Source organism: Erpetoichthys calabaricus, chromosome 11 (assembly GCF_900747795.2).
Source record: "Erpetoichthys calabaricus chromosome 11, fErpCal1.3, whole genome shotgun sequence".
In the NCBI taxonomy this organism is placed as follows: Eukaryota; Metazoa; Chordata; class Cladistia; order Polypteriformes; family Polypteridae; genus Erpetoichthys; species Erpetoichthys calabaricus.
The window spans coordinates 68,660,209-68,682,363 of record NC_041404.2 but is presented as its reverse complement, the minus strand read 5'-3'; the positions used below and the strand labels follow the sequence as shown (position 1 = coordinate 68,682,363).

Sequence of the window (22,155 nt, the reverse complement as noted above, 5' to 3'; positions counted from 1 at the left end):
AAATAAATAACTGCTTCTGCAAATTTGTGGGATTGTTTAGGTGTAAGAGACTAAATGTTTACATAAAGGGGCTATGTTAACAAACAAGGACCATGTGCCAAACAGTAAAAGTTTGAAATGCTATGGGATACGACATCTAAGCTTAGTACAATGACAGTTAACAGATTGGACATAACAGCAAATTGATTCCAGGGTTGTGCAACATAAAATGTCTTGGCTGTGTGCTGTAAAATACAGTTTATTGGAGAAAAATCCATAAAGCACCAACTAAATAAATATTTTCTGCTAAAAATTTACCATGCTGCAATTGCTACTCTTCAGCCATTTGCAGCTTCTTTATTACATAAGCAAAGTAATACACAGTTATTTTTGGGTATGTTATTTAGGCACAATAATGGCAAGGCAATTATTTGTTAGTAATGATTTCTTTCCATTTTGGAAATTACCAAATAATTAAATTTTAGCAAGGAGAGAGTCATGTAGAGGTCTTAACCAAATTGACTAATGCACTTTTACTCTATTCTTACGTCACAAACTTTGTAGGTTCTGGCAGCTTCATCCAAACATTTCCACTTAATTTTCCTAGTCTACACATGCTTCATTAAAACGTTATTTCTTCTTCACTTCCATACTTTATCTTCATATTTAGAGCATGACAAATAATTCCTAAACATACAGGAATCTTCAACCAGAAAATGCAAGAGTGATTTGTTTAGTTAACAGGTAAAAGGCCTGGGGTACAGTAATGATGTCCTTGTTGGGGGGAAAATTGTTTTCACATGTGAAAAACTAGGAAGCAATGGTCTGAATAACTTGTGTAAGCAACAGATTTAAGTTCTTGACTTTACGTTACCAGTTGACAAGTACAGTTGTGGCCAAAAATACTGGCCACACACTACTTTTTCCACCAATTTTTACACAAAATGTAAGACATTAAAAAACTGACTGGTGTTAGCATATGTATTTCATTTATTATAATAATAATAATAATAATTCATTACATTTATATAGCGCTTTTCTCAGTACTCAAAGTGCTATCCACACAGGGAGGAACTGGGAAGCGAACCCACAATCTTCCACAGTCTCCTTACTGCAAAGCAGCAGCACTACTACTGCGCCACCTGTGAGGACATTATTATTTGCACTGGATGAACACAAAACACCTGGAGAAAAGAGCAAAATCTAATCTTATTTTACCCACAACCTAAAAAGAGTAATGAGAAAAGTACTGGCATTTTTGAGAAGTTGTAAGAAATAACTGGAAATCACACAGGAATCCTTATGTAATTGGTATTCCAAATCACCTGTGAGCTGAAAATGAGTCACATATTCAACCAGTTTAAACAGAAAAAAAGCAACCTGACTTTGTGTTTTTTGTGCCTGTGTGTACCACACTCAACATGGAGAAAAGACAGAAAAGGAAATAACCGTCTGAAGAGGTGAAAAACAAACTGATGAAAAGCATAAACTATGGCACAGCTACAAACCCATCTCCAGAGCCCTTCATGTCCCTGTGTCCACTGTACATAACATCATTAAGAAGTTGAAGATCAATGCTACTGTAGCCAACCTCTAAGGACATGGACAGAAGTAAAAAACTAATGAAAGAATGCAGCAAAGGATTGCACAAATGCTGGAGAAAGAATCTTGATCAGCTGCCAAACAGATCCACGCTGTACTTCTTTACACAAAGGTTCAACAGTGCCAACTAACACCACCTGTAACCTTCATAATGAAAGGGTGTTCTATAAGAGGAGACCCAGACGGATCCCACTTATGACACACAGACATAAAAAAGCCAGACTGGACTGTGTCAAAAGTGACACAAGGCATGCTATTACAAAACAGTTGGCGGATATTGTTAGTATTATTTTTTTCAGATATACCAAAAGCATGCACCTAATCTTAGTTCTCCCACCCATATACTCATTCCCACAGATGCTAGTCTTTCTACATTTGGATTCTTCCAAAATAAACAAACAGAGCACTTGAAGGTTTGTTACATTATCATTAAACATTATGTATAAAATTTACAGACTTGGTGCTTTAGACAAAATAAAAGTACACTTAAAAATAATATAATCTTTCATAAACTATTTTTTACCATTTAATAACTCACCACTGGTTCAAAATAAATGGTGAATGTGGACACAGACCAAAGGATAAGGTTGTAATAGGTGACATACGACAGCAAGCCAAACTAACAATGTGGTAGGATTCCCAATGATAATAAATCACTAAATTATGTTGATCAATTATTCTGTTAGTCTCTGACCAATCACCAGAGATTTAGCCTATTCTTTTTGTGCAAGATTCAGGCAGCTTCACTATGTGCAATAGGCAGAACAAAAGACAAAGCACAGAATTACGCACTTCTCTGCTTTTCCTTTGACTACATCTGCCTCTGTACACAAAGAATCCAAAATCTGACATCACAGTCTTTAAATACTCCTTCCTTGTCATGTGGAGGTTAAAAGATTAGAAAGTCAGTTGCTGACTAGCTCCTTCATTTTAATGAGATTTTAACACAAAACGAGTGATTTCATTCATTATATAGAAGGCAGTACATCACAAATTTTGGAAACGACCAAATAATCCAATTTAAGCAAGGTTTAGCAAGCCATAGTTCCTACATCTGACTGACAGATTTTGCCTAAATACATTCAAGTTACAGCATACATTCAATCACTGAAATTCATTCTGCACTTCTGCTGTACACTTTCCCATGTCATACCCAGGTATTTACAATATTTCTCCAGATGCAGACAACTCCATACATAAAAACGAGAAAAAAAAGTAATAAAAAGAAAAAGAGAAATGTGTAAGCTTTAAAGTCAAAGTGAGGTCAATGTTACACCACCAAAATTAAATAATAAAAGAAAAAATGAATTTGAGACTTATTTAACAGTCAATACAGCACTGAATGTCACACACATAACCTGATAAGCAACTCTATTATCAAAAAAGTAGGTAGCAAAATAAGTTTAAAATCAATGACAGCGAGAGACACGAAACGAACCACTTACATCATAAAGCAGTTGATGTCAGGCTTACGACAAATACAGTAAACAGGTGCATTCTCGCCGTTCTCACCCTCCATGCTGCTCTCAGCCCCTGTTGCTTGGTCGAGATCTGACATTTCGCTGTCCTGGAAAAACAAAATGAAATTATAAATCCTGTCAGGATACACCACTTTTTGAGAATCCAATTCCAAACAACTATTTGCATTTAGTTTATAAAATTTTTCCACGGTGTTTGAGAACACATTACACTTATAAAATACGGTATATTAAAGTTCTTTTAAACTTCTTTTAGCTTCTACTTGCGACACCTATAAACCTGTAAATGACAAGTCGGACTGGTGTTGTACTAAAATGGCTCAGCTGAGTATAACCGTGAACTATTCGAACAGATGTTGTTCCTGTGACAGACAGCATCCTTGTTTAGGGTGCCCTATCTCTGTATACACAAACATCTTTGGAACATGAACGGATTTCAGGGAAGGGTTGAGTTTGTAGAGCAGTGAGTAGATCGATACGACCGAACATTGAATCCAAGGTAGATTTACGAGCAGAGCTTGGCAGTGGCGGAATCTGAAACTCGTGTGTAAGGGTCCAGCAACGCCAGGTGAAGTCGCCAGTGGAGGAGAAGACATCAGCAACTAGCACTCTGTGGATGAAGCTTTTGATTTTTACGCAATCGCCGTATACAACATACAGTAGAATCACATCGGTTGAGCGCATTTCATTTAAATGAACTCGGTGATAAACGATAGAAGAAATATCTCTAAATACAACTTACCATTTTGAAGGTGCAGATCAGTTGTTTCCTTTATCTAGCAATATTTAAAAAAACCGACACTGCAGAAGAAAAGAAATGCAAGATCCTTAAAACGTAACGATTGTGGTTTTGTCACACTGGTCACCCTTTTCCTCCAAATCCTTTGTTTACAGATAAAACAGTGCCTAATATTCCGCTGCCTAATTTAAAAAGAATAAACCTCTGCACAAAACTGCACGTTCCAATGCATGAGGCCACCGTCTCAGCGTCATAACAGCTCGACTGTCTCGTTTATTTCCTCATTATTTTTGTCACAGTAACGCGCACGCGCGACATTGACAGCCTCTAATATTATACACGGTGCGCGCCATCTGGTGGTGGGAGGTTGCTTTGTAGCCGTAGGTGGCACTATATCACGGTAAAGAGTAAGTTACCTGACACGTCTCAATTCCACCGCTTTTACGGTTTGTATACTGCCGTCTCTTCATCTCTTATTTTGTAAGCTGTACAGATAAACGTTCAGTGCTAATCAGAGAATGGAAAATGAAATGTATGAGGAGGCAGTATTAGATCCCTTTGCCAAATTAAAACTGAATTAAAAACAATGAAGGACCAGTGTGCTTTGTGGCAACAGTAAAGTGTGAATGTGAAGCGCTAAATCATGCCTCCGTGATTGTCAAAAAAAATAAAAAACTTATCTCAGATCTTTTCAATCGCTGTATTACCACAGTCAAAATTTAGAATTTTTGACCCTTCCAAATCCGTACCGTACTAATATGTTCAAAATGTTTTCGAGGAGAGGATATGTATAAAGCCTGAACTGTGTGAAAGGCCACGGACATTCTGTTGTCCTTCTGTCAGAAAATGGAGGAAATACTGTCTGCTCTGCTGAGGAGACCTTCTGCAGGCAAGCATACGTGGATTTCATGTTTTTCTAACATTTTTTAAGCTGAAACAGACATCGTACTGTGAAAGTATTCTTGTTGGTCAAACTAATGCTGACGAGGCTCATTTAAAAGGCTCATTTAAAACTAAATGCACCATAGCAGCCCCTTCCAAATCTGTTACTGTGTTCATAAGAATTACCTATGAAACGCTTGGAAATCACTCCAGTTTCTTTTTGTCTGGCTCCTCCTGACTCAGGAGAAAAATCCCTAATTTTAGGCCATTTTTGAAACACATTTTACGCAGGAAATAACATCCTTATGATGGAGGGTAAATCAATAGATGTCTTCAGCATAAATGATCAGAAAGACTTGAAGATGTGCATGCTACGTCAACCCACCCAAGAGGTTCACCCACTAAGGAGAAAAAGAAATGATGAAAGTTACTTCTTTTCATAAAACGTTGAAAAAATAGATATTGGTAGTAGTTCCCTATGGAATGTAATTTTATGGTATTTCAAGATTAATAATCATGAATATGATAATATTTTTGATATTAAATTCTTTGCCGGTGGTCCTAGCCCTCTAAGAACCACTCTGACAAGGTTTAAAATGATGTATTGTTTTAGACTGTTTCAGTGTCAACGATTACAAATATGATGTTGCTTTTGATTTTTGATCCTTTACTAGGGATCTAGCTCTCTATGGGTCTCTATCAGAGGTAGAAAATTTGCATATTTTAATATTTCAGTTATCTTATTCTTGTTTATTATCTACTTCTAACTCATGAAGTAAATCATTGCACTTCTTATAAACACCCCAAATGATGGTGACTTCTGTTCATTCAGACTGTTTTACATTTGCATGGTACATAAGAAAAATTGTTGGTACACTGTCTTATTTTCCTTGATATCATTTGTGTAGCAATGCAGGATCAGTTTCAGCTCATTGATCTTTTCAATTTTCATGTTATTAGATGTTTCTTAAAGATAACGATTACTATTGTGAATAGTTTGATGCATCTTGTTAAATTGTAAAAATTAATTTATATCCTACTATATAAAAGCGGTCGGGATTGTCCTTCAGTCCCGTGAGTGCAAAGCGTAGCGGTATTCCGCTTATCACAGACTTACTACTTGCGGCTTGCGGTACGAAGCGACGCGATGTGAGCAGACTTCTGGTACTCCCATCGTTCCCATGGGGAGATGTTATGAATGGGCGCTTTGATGTTCTCATTCCCTACACTTACATGCCTGATGTACACATGGAGCGCACACAAATTGAGGATAAAAGTCGGTCGCCTTAAAAGGCAGGTGAGCCTACTTAATAAATGTGGTCTTGAAATGTCTTACATTGGCTGATATTTTTTAATAAATAAATTAATAAATATTAACATGGTGGCCAGTAGATGATCCATAGCTTACTATCAAACACTGGTACAGTGAGGAACATAAGTATTTGAACACCCTGCGATTTTGCAAGTTCTCCCACTTAGAAATCATGGAGGGGTCTGAAATTCACATTGTAGGTGCATTCCTACTATGAGAGACAGAATGTAAAAAAAAAATTCAGGAAATCACATTGTATGATTTGTACAGAATTTATTTGTATTGCACTGCTGCACATAAGTATTTGAACACCTGAGAAAATCAGTGTTAATATTTGGTACAGAAGCCTTTGTTTGCAATTACAGAGGTCAAACGTTCTTGACCAGGTTTGCACACACTGCAACAGGGATTTTGGCCCACTCCTCCACACAGATCTCTAGATATGTCAGGTTCCGGAGCTGGCGCTGAGCAACACGGAGTTTCAGCTCCCTCCAAAGATTTTCGATTGGATTTAGGTCTGGAGAACCTTGATATGCTTCTTACGGAGCCACTCCTTGGTTATCCTGGCTGTGTGCTTCGGTCATTGTCATGTTGGAAGACCAAGCCACAACCCATCTTCAGTGCTCTGACTGAGAGAAGGAGGTTGTTGCTCAAAATCTCACAATACATGGCCCCATTCATCCTCTCCTTAATACAGTGCAGTCGTCCTGTCCCCTTCGCAGAAAAGCACCCCCAAAGCATGATGTTTCCACCCCCATGCTTCACAGTAGGGATGGTGTTCTTGGGATGCAACTCCTCCTTCTTTTTCCTCCAAACACGGCGAGTGAAGTTTAGACCAAAAAGGTCTATTTTGGTCTCATCTGACCACATGACTTTCTCCCATGCCTCCTCTGGATCATCCAGATGGTCATTGGCAAACTTCAGACGGGCCTGGACATGTGATGACTTGAGCAGGGGAACCTTCCGTGCAATGCGTGATTTGATACCATGACGGCATAGTGTTCTACCAACAGTGACCTTTGAAACTGTGGTCCCAGCTCTCTTCATGTCATTGACCAGCTCCTCCTGTGTAGTTCTGGGCTGATTCCTCACCTTTCTTATCATCTGTGATACCCCACGAGGTGAGATCTTGCATGGAGCCCCAGTCCGAGGGAGACTGACAGTCGTCTTTAGCCTCTTCCATTTTCTGATAATTGCTCCAACAGTTGATCTATTTTCACCAAGCTGCTTGGCAATTGCCCCGTAGCCCTTTCCAGCCTTGTGGAGGTCCACAATTTTGTCTCTGGTGTCTTTTGACAGCTCTGTGGTCTTGCCCATGGTAGTAGTTGGAGTCTGACTGACTGTGAGGTGGACAGGTGTCTTTAAAGAGCTCAGACAGGTGCTACTAATTAAGATTACTAAGTGGAGTAGAGGTGGACTTCTTAAAGGAAGAGTAACAGGTCTTTGAGAGTCAGAATTCTTGCTGATTGCCAGGTGTTCAGCAGTGCAATACAAATAAATTCTGTACAAATCATACAATGTGATTTCCTGAATTTTTTTAAAATTCTGTGTCTCACAGTGGGAATGCACCTACAATGTGAATTTCAGACCCCTCCATGATTTCTAAGTGGGAGAACTTGCAAAATTGCAGGGTGTTCAAATACTTCTGTTCCTCACTGTATCTCCAGAAATTGGGACCACATGTCCATCCATCCATCCATCCATCCATCCATCCATCCATCCATCCATCCATCCGTCCATCCACCCATTGTCACATACGTTCTCATGGGAGGCAGTTAGAAGGACCAAAAGAAGATAATTCCATGCCAGGCCAGAGGGTGTCGGGGTACAGTAAACCTTTCTATTTTATCTCTGCAGACCAGACACGGGAAATTCTCCCTGATTCCGGCAACATCACTTCCAGTTCCATCCCGATGATGCCAGTTCCGGCCCTGAAGACATCACTTCCAGTTCAAAAATGATGATGTCACTTTCACCAACCTGCTTTAAAAGCAGGACAACCTCCATAAGTACTCAGTTCTGTTTTGGACTCAAAATTAAATTTAATTTCTTAACAGGAAATTGTTGCTAAAACAGCAAGAACAGTACTTACTTGCTAAGATGAGAACATTTACACAGCAATGACAAAGTACAATACAATACAATACAATACAATTTATTTTTGCATAGCTCAAAATCACACAAGAAGTGCCGCAATGGGCTTTAACGGGCCCTGCCTCTTGACAGCACCCTCAGTCTTGACTCTCTAAGAAGACAAGGAAAAACTTCCAAAAAAAACCCTAGTAGAGAAAAAAATGGAAGAAACATTGAGAAAGGCTGTTCAAAGAGAGACCCCTTTCCAGGTAGGTTGAGCGTGCAGTGGGTGTCAAAGAGAAGGGGGTCAATACAATACAACACACAGAACAAAACACAAGTAATCCTCAATACAGTATAACAGTAAAATAAAAATATTATAAGTACAGAGCAGAATTTAGCAGTAGATGATATCACATAATATGATTTGGATTTGTTTAGAGTCCTGGAGACCTCAGCCATCAAGCTGCCTCCCCCAATTCCATTCTACAACTGAGACAGCGCTGAGCCAGCCAATCCGATGAAAGGACCCCTCTACCCGACAATTCCTATGATCCTCCATCGGAGATGACTTTACCTTAGGCAGGCAAAACCACTTGGCAGATGGCCAATGGCACCAAGTGCCACATTTGAGTACAGAGAAGAGAAACAGAATAGGGTTAGTATCCAGGGTGAGGGTTAGTATCCAATTATAACTATCATAGTACTTATGTTTTAGTGCTAATGACCAACAACAGAGTTGCAGTCTGTTAATCAGCAGCTCTAGTCAGGATATGCTAAACTGAAGTAGTGAGTCTTCAGCCGAGATTTGAAAGCTGAGACCGAAGGGGCATCTCTTATAGTAGCAGGCAGACCATTCCACAGTTTAGGGGCACTGTAACTAAAAGCTCAACCTCCCACTGTTATTTTATTAATCTTTGGAATCATAAGCAGACCGGCATTTTGAGATCTTAATGTGCACTCTGGTTTGTAAGTCATGATAAGTTCAGACAAGTAAGCCGGACCTTGGCTATTTAAGGATCTATATGTTGAAAGGAGGATTTTGAAATCTGGGCTAAACTTAACTGGGAGCCAGTGTAAGGATTTAAGAACTAGAGTTATATATTCGTATTTTCTTGTTCTTGTAATAATTCTTACAGCAGCATTTTGGATTAACTGGAGGCTGTATAAAGAACAATTTGAACATCCAGTGAACACAGCATTGCAGTAGTCAATCCTATGAGAAATAAATGCATGAATTTCTCAGAATCCTGTTTCTTTAGAAAGCGCCTTAATTTCTCAACATTTTTAAGATGGAAGAAACATGATTTGGACAACTTTGTAATGTGCGCTTTAAATGACATGCTAGAGTCAAAGATAACTCCTAGATAGCGGGCTGATTCAGTAAAATTAATGGTGATTCAAACTGAGTTAAATGATGACAAAATATTGTTGCAATCAGCATCATTCCCTACAATAATTAACATCTCTGTTTTATCACTGTTCAAAGATAGGTAGTCACTTCCTATTTAAATCCTATTTAATCAGTGGGTATCTTTCCTTACGTGGTAAGGACCACCATTTGGTCATAAAAGACTCTGCACTTGTTAAAATATACACTCACTGAGAAAACTATTAGGAGTACTAGACTAATACCAGGTAGGGCCTCCTTTTTCTCTCAGAACAGCCTCAATTGTTTGTGGCATGAATTTCACATGATGTTGGGAACATTACTTTTTGGTCCACCTTGACATGATTGCATCACACCATTTCTGCAGCTGCACACTTATGCTGTGAATCTTCTGGTCTACCACATCCCAAATATGTTCTGTTGGATTCAGATAAAGTGGGAGGGAAGGCCACTAAAGAACACTAAACTTGTTTTTGTGTTCATGAAACTAGTCTGAGATAACTTTTGCTCTCTGACATAGTGCATTATCATGCTGGAAGCAGCCATTAGAAGATAAGTAAATTGAGGCTATGAAGGAATGAACATGGGCAGCAACAATACTCAAGTAGGCAGTTGCATTCAAGTGATGATTAATTGGTATAATTTCCCTAAAGTGTACCAAGAAAACATTCCCCACACCATTACACCAACCACCACCTGCCTAAACAGGTGACACAAGGCATGTTGGGTGCATGGATTCATGCTGTTGACACCAAATTCTAACCCTATCTTCTTTGCGCCTCAGCAGAAATCAGGATTTATCAGACCAGGATATGTTTTCCCAGTCTTCCACTGTCCAGTTTTGGTGAACCTATGCCCACTGAGGCTTCAGCTTTCTGTTCTTGGCTAACAGGAGTGGAACCTGATGTGATGTTCTGTTGTTGTAGCCCATCCACCTCAAGATTCTTCATGTTGCACATTATGAGATGTTCTTCTGCGTACCTCAGTTCATTAAGTGGTTGTCTGAGTTAGGTCAAACCAGCCTGGCCATTCTCCTCTGACCTCTCTCATCATCAAAGTGTTTCAGTTCATAGAACTGTGGCTCACTGGATGTTTTTTTTTTTTTGTTTTTTTTTGTACCATTCTGAGGAAACTCTGGAAACTGCTGTGCATGAAAATCCCAGGAGATCAGCAGTTACAGGAATACTCAGACCAGCTTGTCTGGCAACAACAATCATGCCACAGTAGCAATCACTGAGATCCCATTTTTTTTCCCCATTCTGGAGGAAGATTTAAACATCACCTGAATCTCCTGACTAGTAGCTTCCTCATTTTATACATTGTGTTGCTGCCATACGATCGGCTAATTTGATATTTGAATGGATAAGCAGGTGTACAGGTGTTCCTAATAATTTGTTAAGTAAGTGTACCTTTTACACATATTAAAATAATTGATTTCCTTGTGATATGTGTATCTTATATTTGTGAGGTCAGTATTTCATACTATCTGAATTATGGTAAATCTCAATGTAAAATACAGTTGTCTGACACATTTTAATATTGGCTATTTCGACCCATGCTCCATACACACCAACTAAATCATTTAACTATGTGATCCAGTCACTGTAACGCACTGGCTTCCAAGTTCAGTCCTGCAGCTGCTTATTTTTGCTCCAAATCAGTTTCACAATAGAGCTTTATCTCTGACTGACTTCATGGTTGAATTAGCCTTCTCTTATTTTTGAATTTAGAAAAGATAGATAGATAGATAGATAGATAGATAGATAGATAGATAGATAGATAGATACTTTATTAATCCCAAGGGGAAATTCACAAAAGAGCAGTAGTGTGAGGTTTTACATTCAAAAGAAATCTAGAAATATTTGCACTTTTGCTAGTTTTAAATTGCTAACTTTCACTTGTTTTTTTTTATTGATTTGACTTTTTTTCTATGGAGTTTGTTTACTTAATTGGATCTTAATAACAACTAAAAAAACCGAATGCTTAAAGACTGCGGCTACTTCAGTGTCAGGTCAACGAGCGTGGTCATTAGAAAAATAACCAGGACACCTCAAAAAGCATATGATAATGAAAATCGTAAACCAAAGAAAAAAAATCTCCAAAATAACACATATACTGTAAATGTTTTCTATATTTCAATAATATTTAGTAAGCCCAGTTTTGAAACTGAAGACAGAAATGTCAAAATTGGGTTTGCTGTGTTGTATTGGAATGTAGTAAGTGTTTACGGGTGTTACTTCAGCATTCTCAGTCATTTGTCATGTTGAACCGCACAGAAACCCCTGTTTTAGTGTAACCCCCAACGTTCAAGTCGAGCGCGGCGCGTACTCGAAATTTGAATCAAGAAAACCCTATTTGTTCGTCACTTTTTCATACCGTATAATGCACTAGAAGGTCCATTGTGTAGAAGTTTCTTTCGTTCAGTTTTAAACTCCGTACTGAAACGGTTAATGCATTTTCCTGAACATTATTATTGCAGCTTCCAGCGATCAGGATAGAATGACGACAAACGAGCAACACCACCTCACCTCTACTGTTACGACGAGAGAGAGAGAAAGGGAGAGAGAGAGAGAGAGAGAGAGAGAGAGAGAGAGAGAGAGAGAGAGAGATGGCGGGGGCGTGGCCACTCAAAACTTACAAGTGCTCTCTGTTTCAGCCGCCAAGCTCTGAACCGCTAGCATCACGCAATACAGACTCGTGCAGCAATTCGGGCTTTTACCTTTAGGTTGACTTATACAGTCGTTTTCAGCTGCTGTTATATTCCACTAAGTTATAAGACTGGCCCCGCTTCAGTACTGGTAAGTGAACGAAATGCAAAAGTACCGCTCTTTCTTTCTTTCTTTCTTTCTTTCTTTCTTTCTTTCTTTCTTTCTTTCTTTCTTTCTTTCTTTCTTGCTTTCTTTCGACTAACCAATTAAAACTGAACATTGTCAGATTATCGAAACAATCTATTGTAGAATATCTTTGTTTATTATTGCTACGACTATTGTCAAGGCTGCAATAGCGACTGATACTAATCATTTGAATTAGGATGGCACTAATGCCAAATGTTAGCCCGGGCGCTGGATTCCAGCCCAGCTTTCTTTGACGTCTGTTCATTCATGCATATACAGAGCACGGTCAGAAGAAATTGTAAGGTGGGTGTTCCCGTCCCGTTTTTTTTTTTTTTTTTTTATCGGGACAGCTGCCAGTAGGCGAGAGCTTCCCGGTACAATTTTGGGGCAAGATGCCCGTGGAAAAACACCAGCCTTATTATGAAGGCGCTGGGCGCCGTGTTGTGCTTTTGCACCTAACTGCCTTCTATAAAGCTTTGTCATAATTCAAGTGCGGTGACAAAAAGATTCAAGATTATGACTTGAAATTTACCATAACAGAAAAGTGGAGTTCTAAAATGCGTAGAGGGGACAGTGACACATTTAAATCTTGAGTCAGTTGTCTTGACAGACTTGGTCTCCCTGTTACAATCTTCTGGAAAAGGGAAAAAGGGGAATCACCTACATTAGAAAATATCAGATGGACTGATATCTCCCATTTTCCTTTTCATCGGCAGTGGTAGAAACATACATATTTTTTGAATGTTGCATTTCATGTTAAAATAAATGGCGGTGTTCCTACATCCACTTTGATAACAATTGACAACAGTAAGATCTAGTATATTTTTCCCAAAATTCTATCTATTATATTACGCCATAGGCAAATTCTGGTATTGCACCCTATGTAGTACACACTAACTATAAATACATATTTGATAGGCACATTGAATAATAACATACATGTATGATGCTCTCAATGTAAATACATACCTACTAAATAGCAAATCACAGTGGTTAACTACGGTATATTGCCTTCCAGCTGAAGGCATCCAGGTTAAATTCCTTGAACGTGGGTGTGCGTTTCTCCAGTTACGATCACAACAAGACACATAACTATATATCACCCCTATGTAAGTGAGTGTGCCCATTGTTTGATTGTCCAGTCCTGTCCAGGAATGAACCTAACCTGTTGTACAGTGAAGCCAGGACCCAGCTATAGAAGTTAAGGATTTGAAAAATTGATGCAGGAGTAATGAGATTGTGAAGTAAATATTTTAAATACCTATGCCATGTCTCAAGTCATGTATTTGTATTCCCCAGTGTGTCTAATGTTAAAATTCTCTCTAGGTCCTGGTCTGTCACACATGAATGCTTGTATTCAGCTCACTTACAGATTGGTGTTCCTAGTCTATATTAATAGTTTCCTTCTAGTATTATAAAAGTATGTCTTTCTAATTCCAACCCATCTGTAAAGGGCTAAAGTGCAGACTGTATATTACTTACAAACATAAAAATGTCCTACACCATATAAGTATGAATCAGTTCTTGTAGGTGAGGTTAAATATGGAGCTTCCGTTGGCTCTGAGAGCAGATTATTAGTGGTCAAGAGCAAAAAGTGTGAATTCAGACTGTGTTAATTTCAGTGTAAAAGTTACTTCTCCTTTCCAGGTCTCATGGACCCAGTAGGGGCTAGCATCCCACTCTCAATACCTTTGCAGAAAACTGCCTTGAATGTGTTATGGCCAGTCCAACCTAATTTATGCCGAGGTGACATAATATGCACATGCATTCTTAAAAATAAATGTGCCACCGTGGTTCTTCAGAGTGATCCCATAGGGGAACCATTTTTGGTTGCAAAAAGACCCATCCAGGAACTGAATGACTGTTAAATTTGGGAGGAAAAATAAGAAGCAGGAAATTAGCACATTGCACTTCAGAAAACTGACAGTAATGCCCCAATTCTAATTATTTTATAACACAGTTAACACCTCAATTGTAAATAATTCAGTGTCCAAACATGTGCATTTATCACTTTTATGAGCTATTATAATTCATACAGCATCACAAGGAACCAAAGCCTCTCTCAGCAGCTTTGTTCACAAGGCACTGAAGCCAACCTTGCACATGATGCCTTTTTTATTTGAAATAGTAACACAAGTATAATCAGTACCTGAGTGTCTTGAAACTTCATCTGTAATCATTTTAAAGATATTCCCATGTAATAAATGATTATGTGAAAATGATTTCAGTATTTGAATATCTTTTATTTCTGTAATTTTATATTGTTCTTGATCATGTTAATTTTAGATTGTTTAGGAGCATATCGATCACTAGACTCCTACTGCAAACAGTCCATTTATACCATTACTGTTTTTCTAAAGTGGTATTTCAGACGTTTCTTTCTCTGGTTACTGTTTAAAAGTCATTATTACTCTTATTATAAAAAGGATGAGAAGGATTTCAAAATGTAACATAATATTACAATATATTTGTAAAGAACAGGCCATTCAGCCCAACAAGCTCATCAAAACTACTCACTTCAATTCTCCAAAATGACATAAAGTTGAGTATGAATGCCCCTAAAGTCTTGCTGTCTACTGCACTACTTGATAGCTTATTTAATGATTGTCTGGTTCTCTGTGAGAAGCAAAATCTTCTAACACGTGTGTGGCATTTTCACTTACTAAGTCTTCCTCTGTGTCCTTGTGGAAGATCTGAATTAAGATGACAGCTTGTAATTCCCTTTTTAGTTTTAAAAACTTCAGTCATATCACCTCTTAATTTCTGTTTATTTAAAACAGGGATGACCAACGTTAGACCTGGTAGGCTGCAGTGGCTGCAAGTTTTTGTTCCAACTCAGTTGCTTACTGAGAAGTCAATTATTGCTGATTAAACACTTACTGCTCAAGCAACATTGTTATGCTTCATTTTAGTTGTCTCACTTGTTTAGATTTCCCACCCTTACTTGCTTATTTCAGTTTTAAACAGCTGCATTTTCTGTTTTCATTTGCTTCTTATTAGCAATAAGATGCAAATTACAAAGGAACCAACAGTTCATCATTGCCTTGTCTCCATAGACACCTGTGTGTATTCATCATGAATTGTCTGACTTAATAAAATATATGGGAGGAAACAGAAGAGAAAAACATGAAGGACTGAGGATTTTTCATTCGTTTTAGGCTTTAAATCATTTAGATGATAATCTGGGAAAGGAAAACATCTGCACTATAAGAATGACTTGACATGATAGAATGAAAACACTAACAAGCCATAAAATTAAATAAGATCTGTTAATGGCAAGGTTTGGTTTCTAACTAAGCAACTGTGTTTGAATAAATACCCGCAGCCACTGAGGCTCTCCAGGGCTGAGGTTGCTCACTGCTGATTTAAAGTGAAAAGGTTCAGTTCAGTCTTTCCTCATAACTTACATGTGAAATCAGCCTAGTCTCTTGTCTCTGGACTCTTTGATGTGTTGCTATGTCTTTTTTGTAATATGCTGGCAATACTCCAGATGAGGCCTCACTAGCATGTTATTTAGCTTAAACATACCCTCCATTGACTTGTACTCCACACATCGGGGTATATAATCTAACGTAATGTAACTTTCCCAAACCCACTTAATCCAATTCAGGCTGCACTGGGTGCAAGGCAAGGAACAGACCTGGAAGGAGTGCCAGTCCATTGTCGAGTCCACTCATGCCTGAGCTGGGAAAATGTACACTGTGCAATCAACAGAAAATTATATGTTTGGGGATGGGAAAGAAGAACCCATGCAGACACAGGGAAAATGTGTAAATTTCACATGGGCATTGACCAGGCTTAGAATTTGGAGTTATTTCAAAATGTATAATCTGTTGAAAGTATGAAATATACTTTAAATTCAATATTATACATTAAAAGGATCTGATGCTAGTAAAATTTGAAGATCTGCCTGTATTGACATTATAAGACCACTCATCTACCTGCTTGAACTTTCTCTGAATATTTGCCTAAGCGAGGTTTGTTGAATGAAGCTCATCTAACTGAAACAGAGCACATTCTTCTAAAGGTAACTATCACTGCACAACTAATAATGCTCATCAACAAACATTTGTTTCTTTTTAAAAAAGACAAAGACACCCCAAGCGCACTGTTTAAAGATTATTAGTCCTCATTTAACCTTTCCAGGATAAATGAGTTTTCAGTATTATTTATATATTTGTGTGGCTTTGTATTTGTCTGAGAAGGGAAAGGACAGTAGGATGAGGCTGAATGGATGCTGCTTTATTAACTGGGGTGAGACACATCTCAATATACTGTAATCATCACCTCAAAGCTAATAGTAATCATCAGCAATAGCTGCTCAAGTATTATCAACAGCAATAATAATCAACCACAATAGCTACTCTTGTATATTTGGACTGTATCAGCATTGATATTCTCCTTATACTGACATATTGAAGGGACTGGCCAATAATACCAGTTACACTGTATGCTAGCAGTTGTGCATTTATTCTCCGCAATATCGCACGACCGAACTATAATTCCCAGTATCAAAACTGGAAAATTGGTCACACTACTGCAATTTCCTGTAGTGTGGGAAAACTATACTAATCACCAGGTACAATGTAAAATAGGCTCATGAAAGAAAAAAAAATGCCTCCAAATCTTCAGAGTTAAATCTGAAGAGCTTCTGTACAAAGGGGAAACGCATAAGATGGGATTTTGAAAGTCCAAGAAAAAGGCAGCAGACATTCTAAGAGGAAAATGGAGAAGGGTTAAGGAAAAATGTAAAATTTTAATGGTAGAGTGACTTGGGGGACTCATTTGGACACAGTTGTTCTGACTGTGGTGGCTATAGCACCAGGAGGTGTTTTATCAGTGTCAGACAAGGATCAGTACCTGATCACACAAACATAATTTTGTAATCAGATAAGGCCTTAAGCGAAGCTATGGAGGCAGTTCATGTTTCTTAAAGGAATGCAACCAATATGAACTCAATCAACATAAGAGCTTTACTGGGGAAGGGTATCAAGGAGCCATGGCCAGTTGTCAAGCATTTCTGATTAATTAATCCAAGACACATAGTTTATAGATTATGTAACTGGATCAAGATTATCTTTTCTTTGTCAGGCTAATGTCAAAAATGCAAAAATCCAGCAAGGAAACTGAAAATGCATGAGAAACGGATTTGTTCACTAAACATAACAGTTTATAAAGCAAGATAATATTACCACATGATGGAAAACCCGAATCATGGCTACAAACAAATATTGTGCCACAACAATAGAAAAAAACAACCTCAGATAACTGACTTGATTGGCCTGGTCATTGTATCTTTTCTCTTAAGTACAATTTGTAAGATGTCTTGGAACAAGGGCTTGAAGTGGAAAGTCACCAGCAGCTGATTTGCTATAATTATGGTAAAACCACTAATTGGCATTTGCTTCATTCCTTTGTTGCTCTTTCAACACATTGTTGTGTGTATGTTCCAACAAGTTCAAACTGTTTTGTGGGCAAATGGGAGACCAACTGACTGTTAAATAGGAATGTGTAATAAAATGATCTCTCAGAATATAAAAGTGTGAAATAAATAAAAGCAATATAGTTCATTATAAATGAAAGAACACGATAAATAAATAATAAACATTGCTGGCATGAAGGAACTTCTGTGCCTCTCCCCTGTGCTCTCAGTGTTATGAGTGCACATTGCTGCAGATTTTAACCCAAGGGGCTCAAAGCAGCTACCAGCTCCTTTCATCTTCTGCCCAAAAACCTGGCAATGCTAACCTTCAGCAAATTCTGATCCTCGTAAGCCTTTTCAGGCTGTTTACTTGGAAGACCACTAGCTGAGGTCTTAGATGGGAACACATTATCCTGCAAGTATGGATTCTCTGCAACCAAATCCAGTTATAGCTGACCATACACTAGAGATTGAGCACACATTTTTGTGATTTAAGAAAATTAAATAAGTCACAAAATAAAAGTAGGAGTGAGACACATGAAAGCACATGTATAGTATTTATTTTGAGTTTGGTTTTGATAAATTTCCCTCAGGACTAGGAATAAAATCTCCACATCTGCAAAAAAAAAAAAAAAATTAATATCCAGAATGATAACAACCAGGCAGATATTTCACCCTGAACTAAATTTAGATACAGGTTTAGAAAATGGACCAGGTGCAACAACAAATTCTTTATGCCCAATAAATACTGTGCTAAACCCCCATGCTTCTGACTTTCCGTGAATAACCGCCTGAATTAAACTGTTGACATCATCCTTTTATGAGTTCTTGAGGGACCCCCATTTGTTGCCTCATCATAAATTCTTAAGGATAAATGAGGACAAGAGTTTAGAAGTGGACTGTTTAAGGTGTTTATTCTAGAAAGGTTCATGAAGAAAAAGAGAAATGGTTCACGCTGGTATGTGTTTATCTTCAATGAAACATACAAAAATCAGGGACTGAGGAGCAGAGGGAAACCGGGTCAGATTTAAGCATATGGTAAAAACAAAACAAACAAATGTTTTAACAAAAGCAAGAGGTAGAAAATGTATTTGATTGAAGAAGGCAAAGAAATAATTTTCTGTTTTGGTCCAACAGCTAAGTCATATTATCAGCATTGAAAATGTGATGTGCATTTAACTGCATGTTACAGTAAACCCATGATCTGAAGATCTATCAGTCTACAGGCGCAGACACAGTAAATGCCGGAATATTCAGACGCTTCTATTTGTACAGAGGAAGCCAGCAAATAAGACCCAATTTGGACTTTCATGATATTAGATCAAGAAATGGATGTATATGAATCTGGATACACTTTTATGAGTTATTCTAATTTGAATTAAAAATTCAAAAGTAAAGTTAAGTTTTCATTCCTGGGGCAATCGTGCTATATATATGACATATGCTTACACAAGTGATGTGTGAAAAATAATCAAATTCTTGTGTGTAGTTTTAAAAAGCCACAAAGAAGGAATAAGTAAGATTAAAAATATAGCTGTCTTGTGTAAGCCAACCTCCAGCTTCTATTTTAAACCTGAGTGTTACTGAACGTCTTAAAGGTATGAACTAGCCAGAAGTAAGAAATAAGAGAGATACAACCAAAAGAAAAAGTAGGCATGAGAAACTAGAAATTAACTCACATAGCCAAGCATCACTTTTTGGTAAAATCACACTATTATAGTTGAACAGGGGTCAGGTTTATTCAGCTAATTGAAGTTTAAATTCAGTGGTGAACAAGATGCACAAACATGGATTAAAATCATGCAGAAGGCTTACACTAGTGACTGGCTAGTGCCCATCAGCCTATCTATAGAGGGCGCCCACGTGCCATCAATTCATGTCAAAGAAAGAAAATATTCTGTTTAATACTATTTTAAAATTGAGGCTACATCAGTATTACAAAATAATAATGCTAGAATGCTCATAGATTTCTGGAAAATAAGAATTGATGTTGACATTTGCTCCTTCAGCATAATTTCTGATGACTGAGGTTTGTGCTTTGCTTGATGTACTAAAAATACAGAAGAACCTGCTCTCAGAAATGCACAAGCATCGGCTTCTGGATTTACTATGAATAATGTTTTATGTTAGATAGGACGAGCACTTAAAGTGGGATTTGCTTTGCTTTTAAGTCTAATAGTTCTGCTTTGCTTTTTCTTATCAATAAAATATGCAAAAATGCAGTAAAGAATGTCATTTTATAGCTGGCAGTAAAAATATGTTTTTGAGTATACCCTGCAATCTGATTCCTTTTGCTTTGATTACTAGACACATTTAATCAAAGACACCAGTACAGATAAAGAGAAATGAGTAGCTCTTACTTAAATAGTCTACCAATCTGAGTTTTGATTTAAGTGCTCTTGTGCTTGAGCAACCTTTTTGCCATAGTTCTTAAAATATGTATACTATCAGTGCACCTCTCCCTAAATGATTAACCTATTGTAACCTATAAACAAAATAATTCAGGAAAGTGATTGCAGTTAGAGAAATAGCACACAAAAGACTACAGAAATCTCTAAGATTTCTTCAAACATGCTGCCCAATTTCCTTTCCTGATTTTCTAAGAAGATTTCTTGCACACATCTTCAAGTGTGTCCATTAAATGCCTGCAGTTTATTATGGACCACTTTAGCTTGCATCATAATATCCTATTATGAAATGTATCGATTGAGTACATCTACCAGTTCATGTTCATACCCAGAAACTGTCCATAAATAATCTGCACTATTGTATGCATAGAAGCACTCCAATCTCCATTCCATTATCATCTTATGGAGTAGACTTTGACATTGCAGAAAGGCATTTGAGTATTTATTTGTAATGTTCACAACTTCTTGACATATTTGCCCATAAATTCTTAGAATGACAAATGACCAAGCTATTATTTCTGCTTACCTTTAATAGTTTTTGAAAAGACAAAACTCATTATGCAGAACAGGGAGAAGGAAAGACTCTTGTAGAACTTCTGTTAATGGTGTCTTTCTGTCCTCAAAATCGTATAGTAAAAAGGCTATGTCTTTGGATACATCTACATTTATCACATCTAAATAGGCAGTGTTAAATCCGTGTACAAACATCGTTCAAGAATTATTGCAACACTTGATAAAGATGACATATAAATAGACAGCACAGGCCTTTGTTCCTAGAAACACTTAAGATGTAGGCTGTTATTTCTAAGATGTTTTTAAATAAGTAATAACATTTGTTTTAATAAAACATCTGTCCTTTTATTCCATGAAGCAGCTTCTTCAGTTCAAGTTACCAAATCCACAATTAGATGACACATTTGGAATGGTTGCAAGGTGAAAGCCAATACTGACAATTGGAAACAATTTATGAAGCTGAAGCCTGCTAAATGCAATTTGGAGTTTATTGAAGTACTATAGTCAGAACAGAAGACGACTGAACTCATTGGACACAACATTTAGCATCAAAAGAAGCATTCATTCTTAAAAGAATGTCTTTAATATTATTGGATTTTTTTACTGCCACTGGTCCAGGGGTACTTATTAAGATCACTGAAAGCATGAGTTCTACTAAACATCAAGATGTTTTTGCCAGAAATCTGGTTGTCTCTATCATAAAACTGCATGAATTTTTTAAAACCTGACAATGATCCCAAGCATACCTCAAAATCAGCACATAAATGGTTGACTAAAATATGAAACAATTTCAGTGACGATCTTGGTATTCCAGTCTTAAGTCTGATTGATTGTCTTTTTCCGGGAAAGGGAAGTCCATAAAAGCAAACCTGCTGTATCAAGTATGTGAAAAATTTCAGTGTAAGATCCCCCTTGATGTGTTCTTCCATTTTATTAAACACTGAAGGAGATTCTTTATGTTGTTATGTGTTCTTGAGGTTTCTTCTGAATAATGCACATTTTGAAACCATTGTTTAAAAATAACATTACTCATATAAAGCCGTGAAAAATACAGTTTTCTTGTTGTTTCAAACATAAACAATTTACTTTATAAATTACTTCATTCATCTTTACAAAAGGTGTCAATGATTCATGAGTCTACTTCTATAACATTAGGTGCAAGGAAGGAAGCAGCACTGGATGGAGCACCAGTGTATCCACAAGCTTCACCATTGCACACAGTGGACCTCTTACGAGGGACCAATTAAGTTAATACACATGTCTTTTGTACACAGGAACAAAGCTGGAACCCTTTGAGATAATTCCATGCAGACATGGTAAGAACATGTAAACTCCACACAGGTACACTGTTCAGTACAGAGATTTAACGCAGGCTTCAGGGGCTCTGAGGCAGCAAAATCAGACTTGGCATTTGTATTTTGTGCACTCAGCAGTTTGGCTCAGAATGTGTTGTTTCTCTTAAAAATATATTTAGTTATTTTTCCAGGCTTTTCAATTATAATGTTCCATGTTTCCCGTCTCAT

At 37.5% G+C, this 22,155-nt stretch overlaps 2 protein-coding genes across 3 annotated transcripts in view; one reads left to right on the top strand and one right to left on the bottom strand.

The window, feature by feature from the left end:
* The window catches only part of cxxc1a (CXXC finger protein 1a), a 70,734-nt gene extending 66,650 nt beyond the window's left edge, over positions 1 to 4,084 (bottom strand). The window contains exons 1-2 of the mRNA XM_028813294.2: positions 3,802 to 4,084; positions 3,027 to 3,148 (exon numbers count right to left, since the gene is read on the bottom strand). Of these exons, the coding sequence (XP_028669127.1) occupies positions 3,027 to 3,148; positions 3,802 to 3,804 (125 nt within the window). The 5' untranslated portion in view covers positions 3,805 to 4,084. The remainder of the gene's footprint in view (positions 1 to 3,026; positions 3,149 to 3,801) is intronic.
* Positions 4,085 to 4,163: 79 nt separating this feature from the next.
* zgc:113363 (uncharacterized protein LOC791449 homolog) overlaps positions 4,164 to 22,155 on the top strand; it is a 39,861-nt gene continuing 21,869 nt past the window's right edge. Inside the window, exons 1-2 of one of the 2 annotated variants that reach the window (XM_028813291.2) lie at positions 4,164 to 4,244; positions 7,850 to 8,334. In XM_028813291.2, the coding sequence (XP_028669124.1) occupies positions 8,287 to 8,334 (48 nt within the window). In that variant the 5' untranslated portion in view covers positions 4,164 to 4,244; positions 7,850 to 8,286. Of the gene's footprint in view, positions 4,245 to 7,849; positions 8,335 to 11,890; positions 12,254 to 22,155 lie in introns of those variants that run through there. The other variant, XM_028813293.2, reaches the window with a different exon arrangement.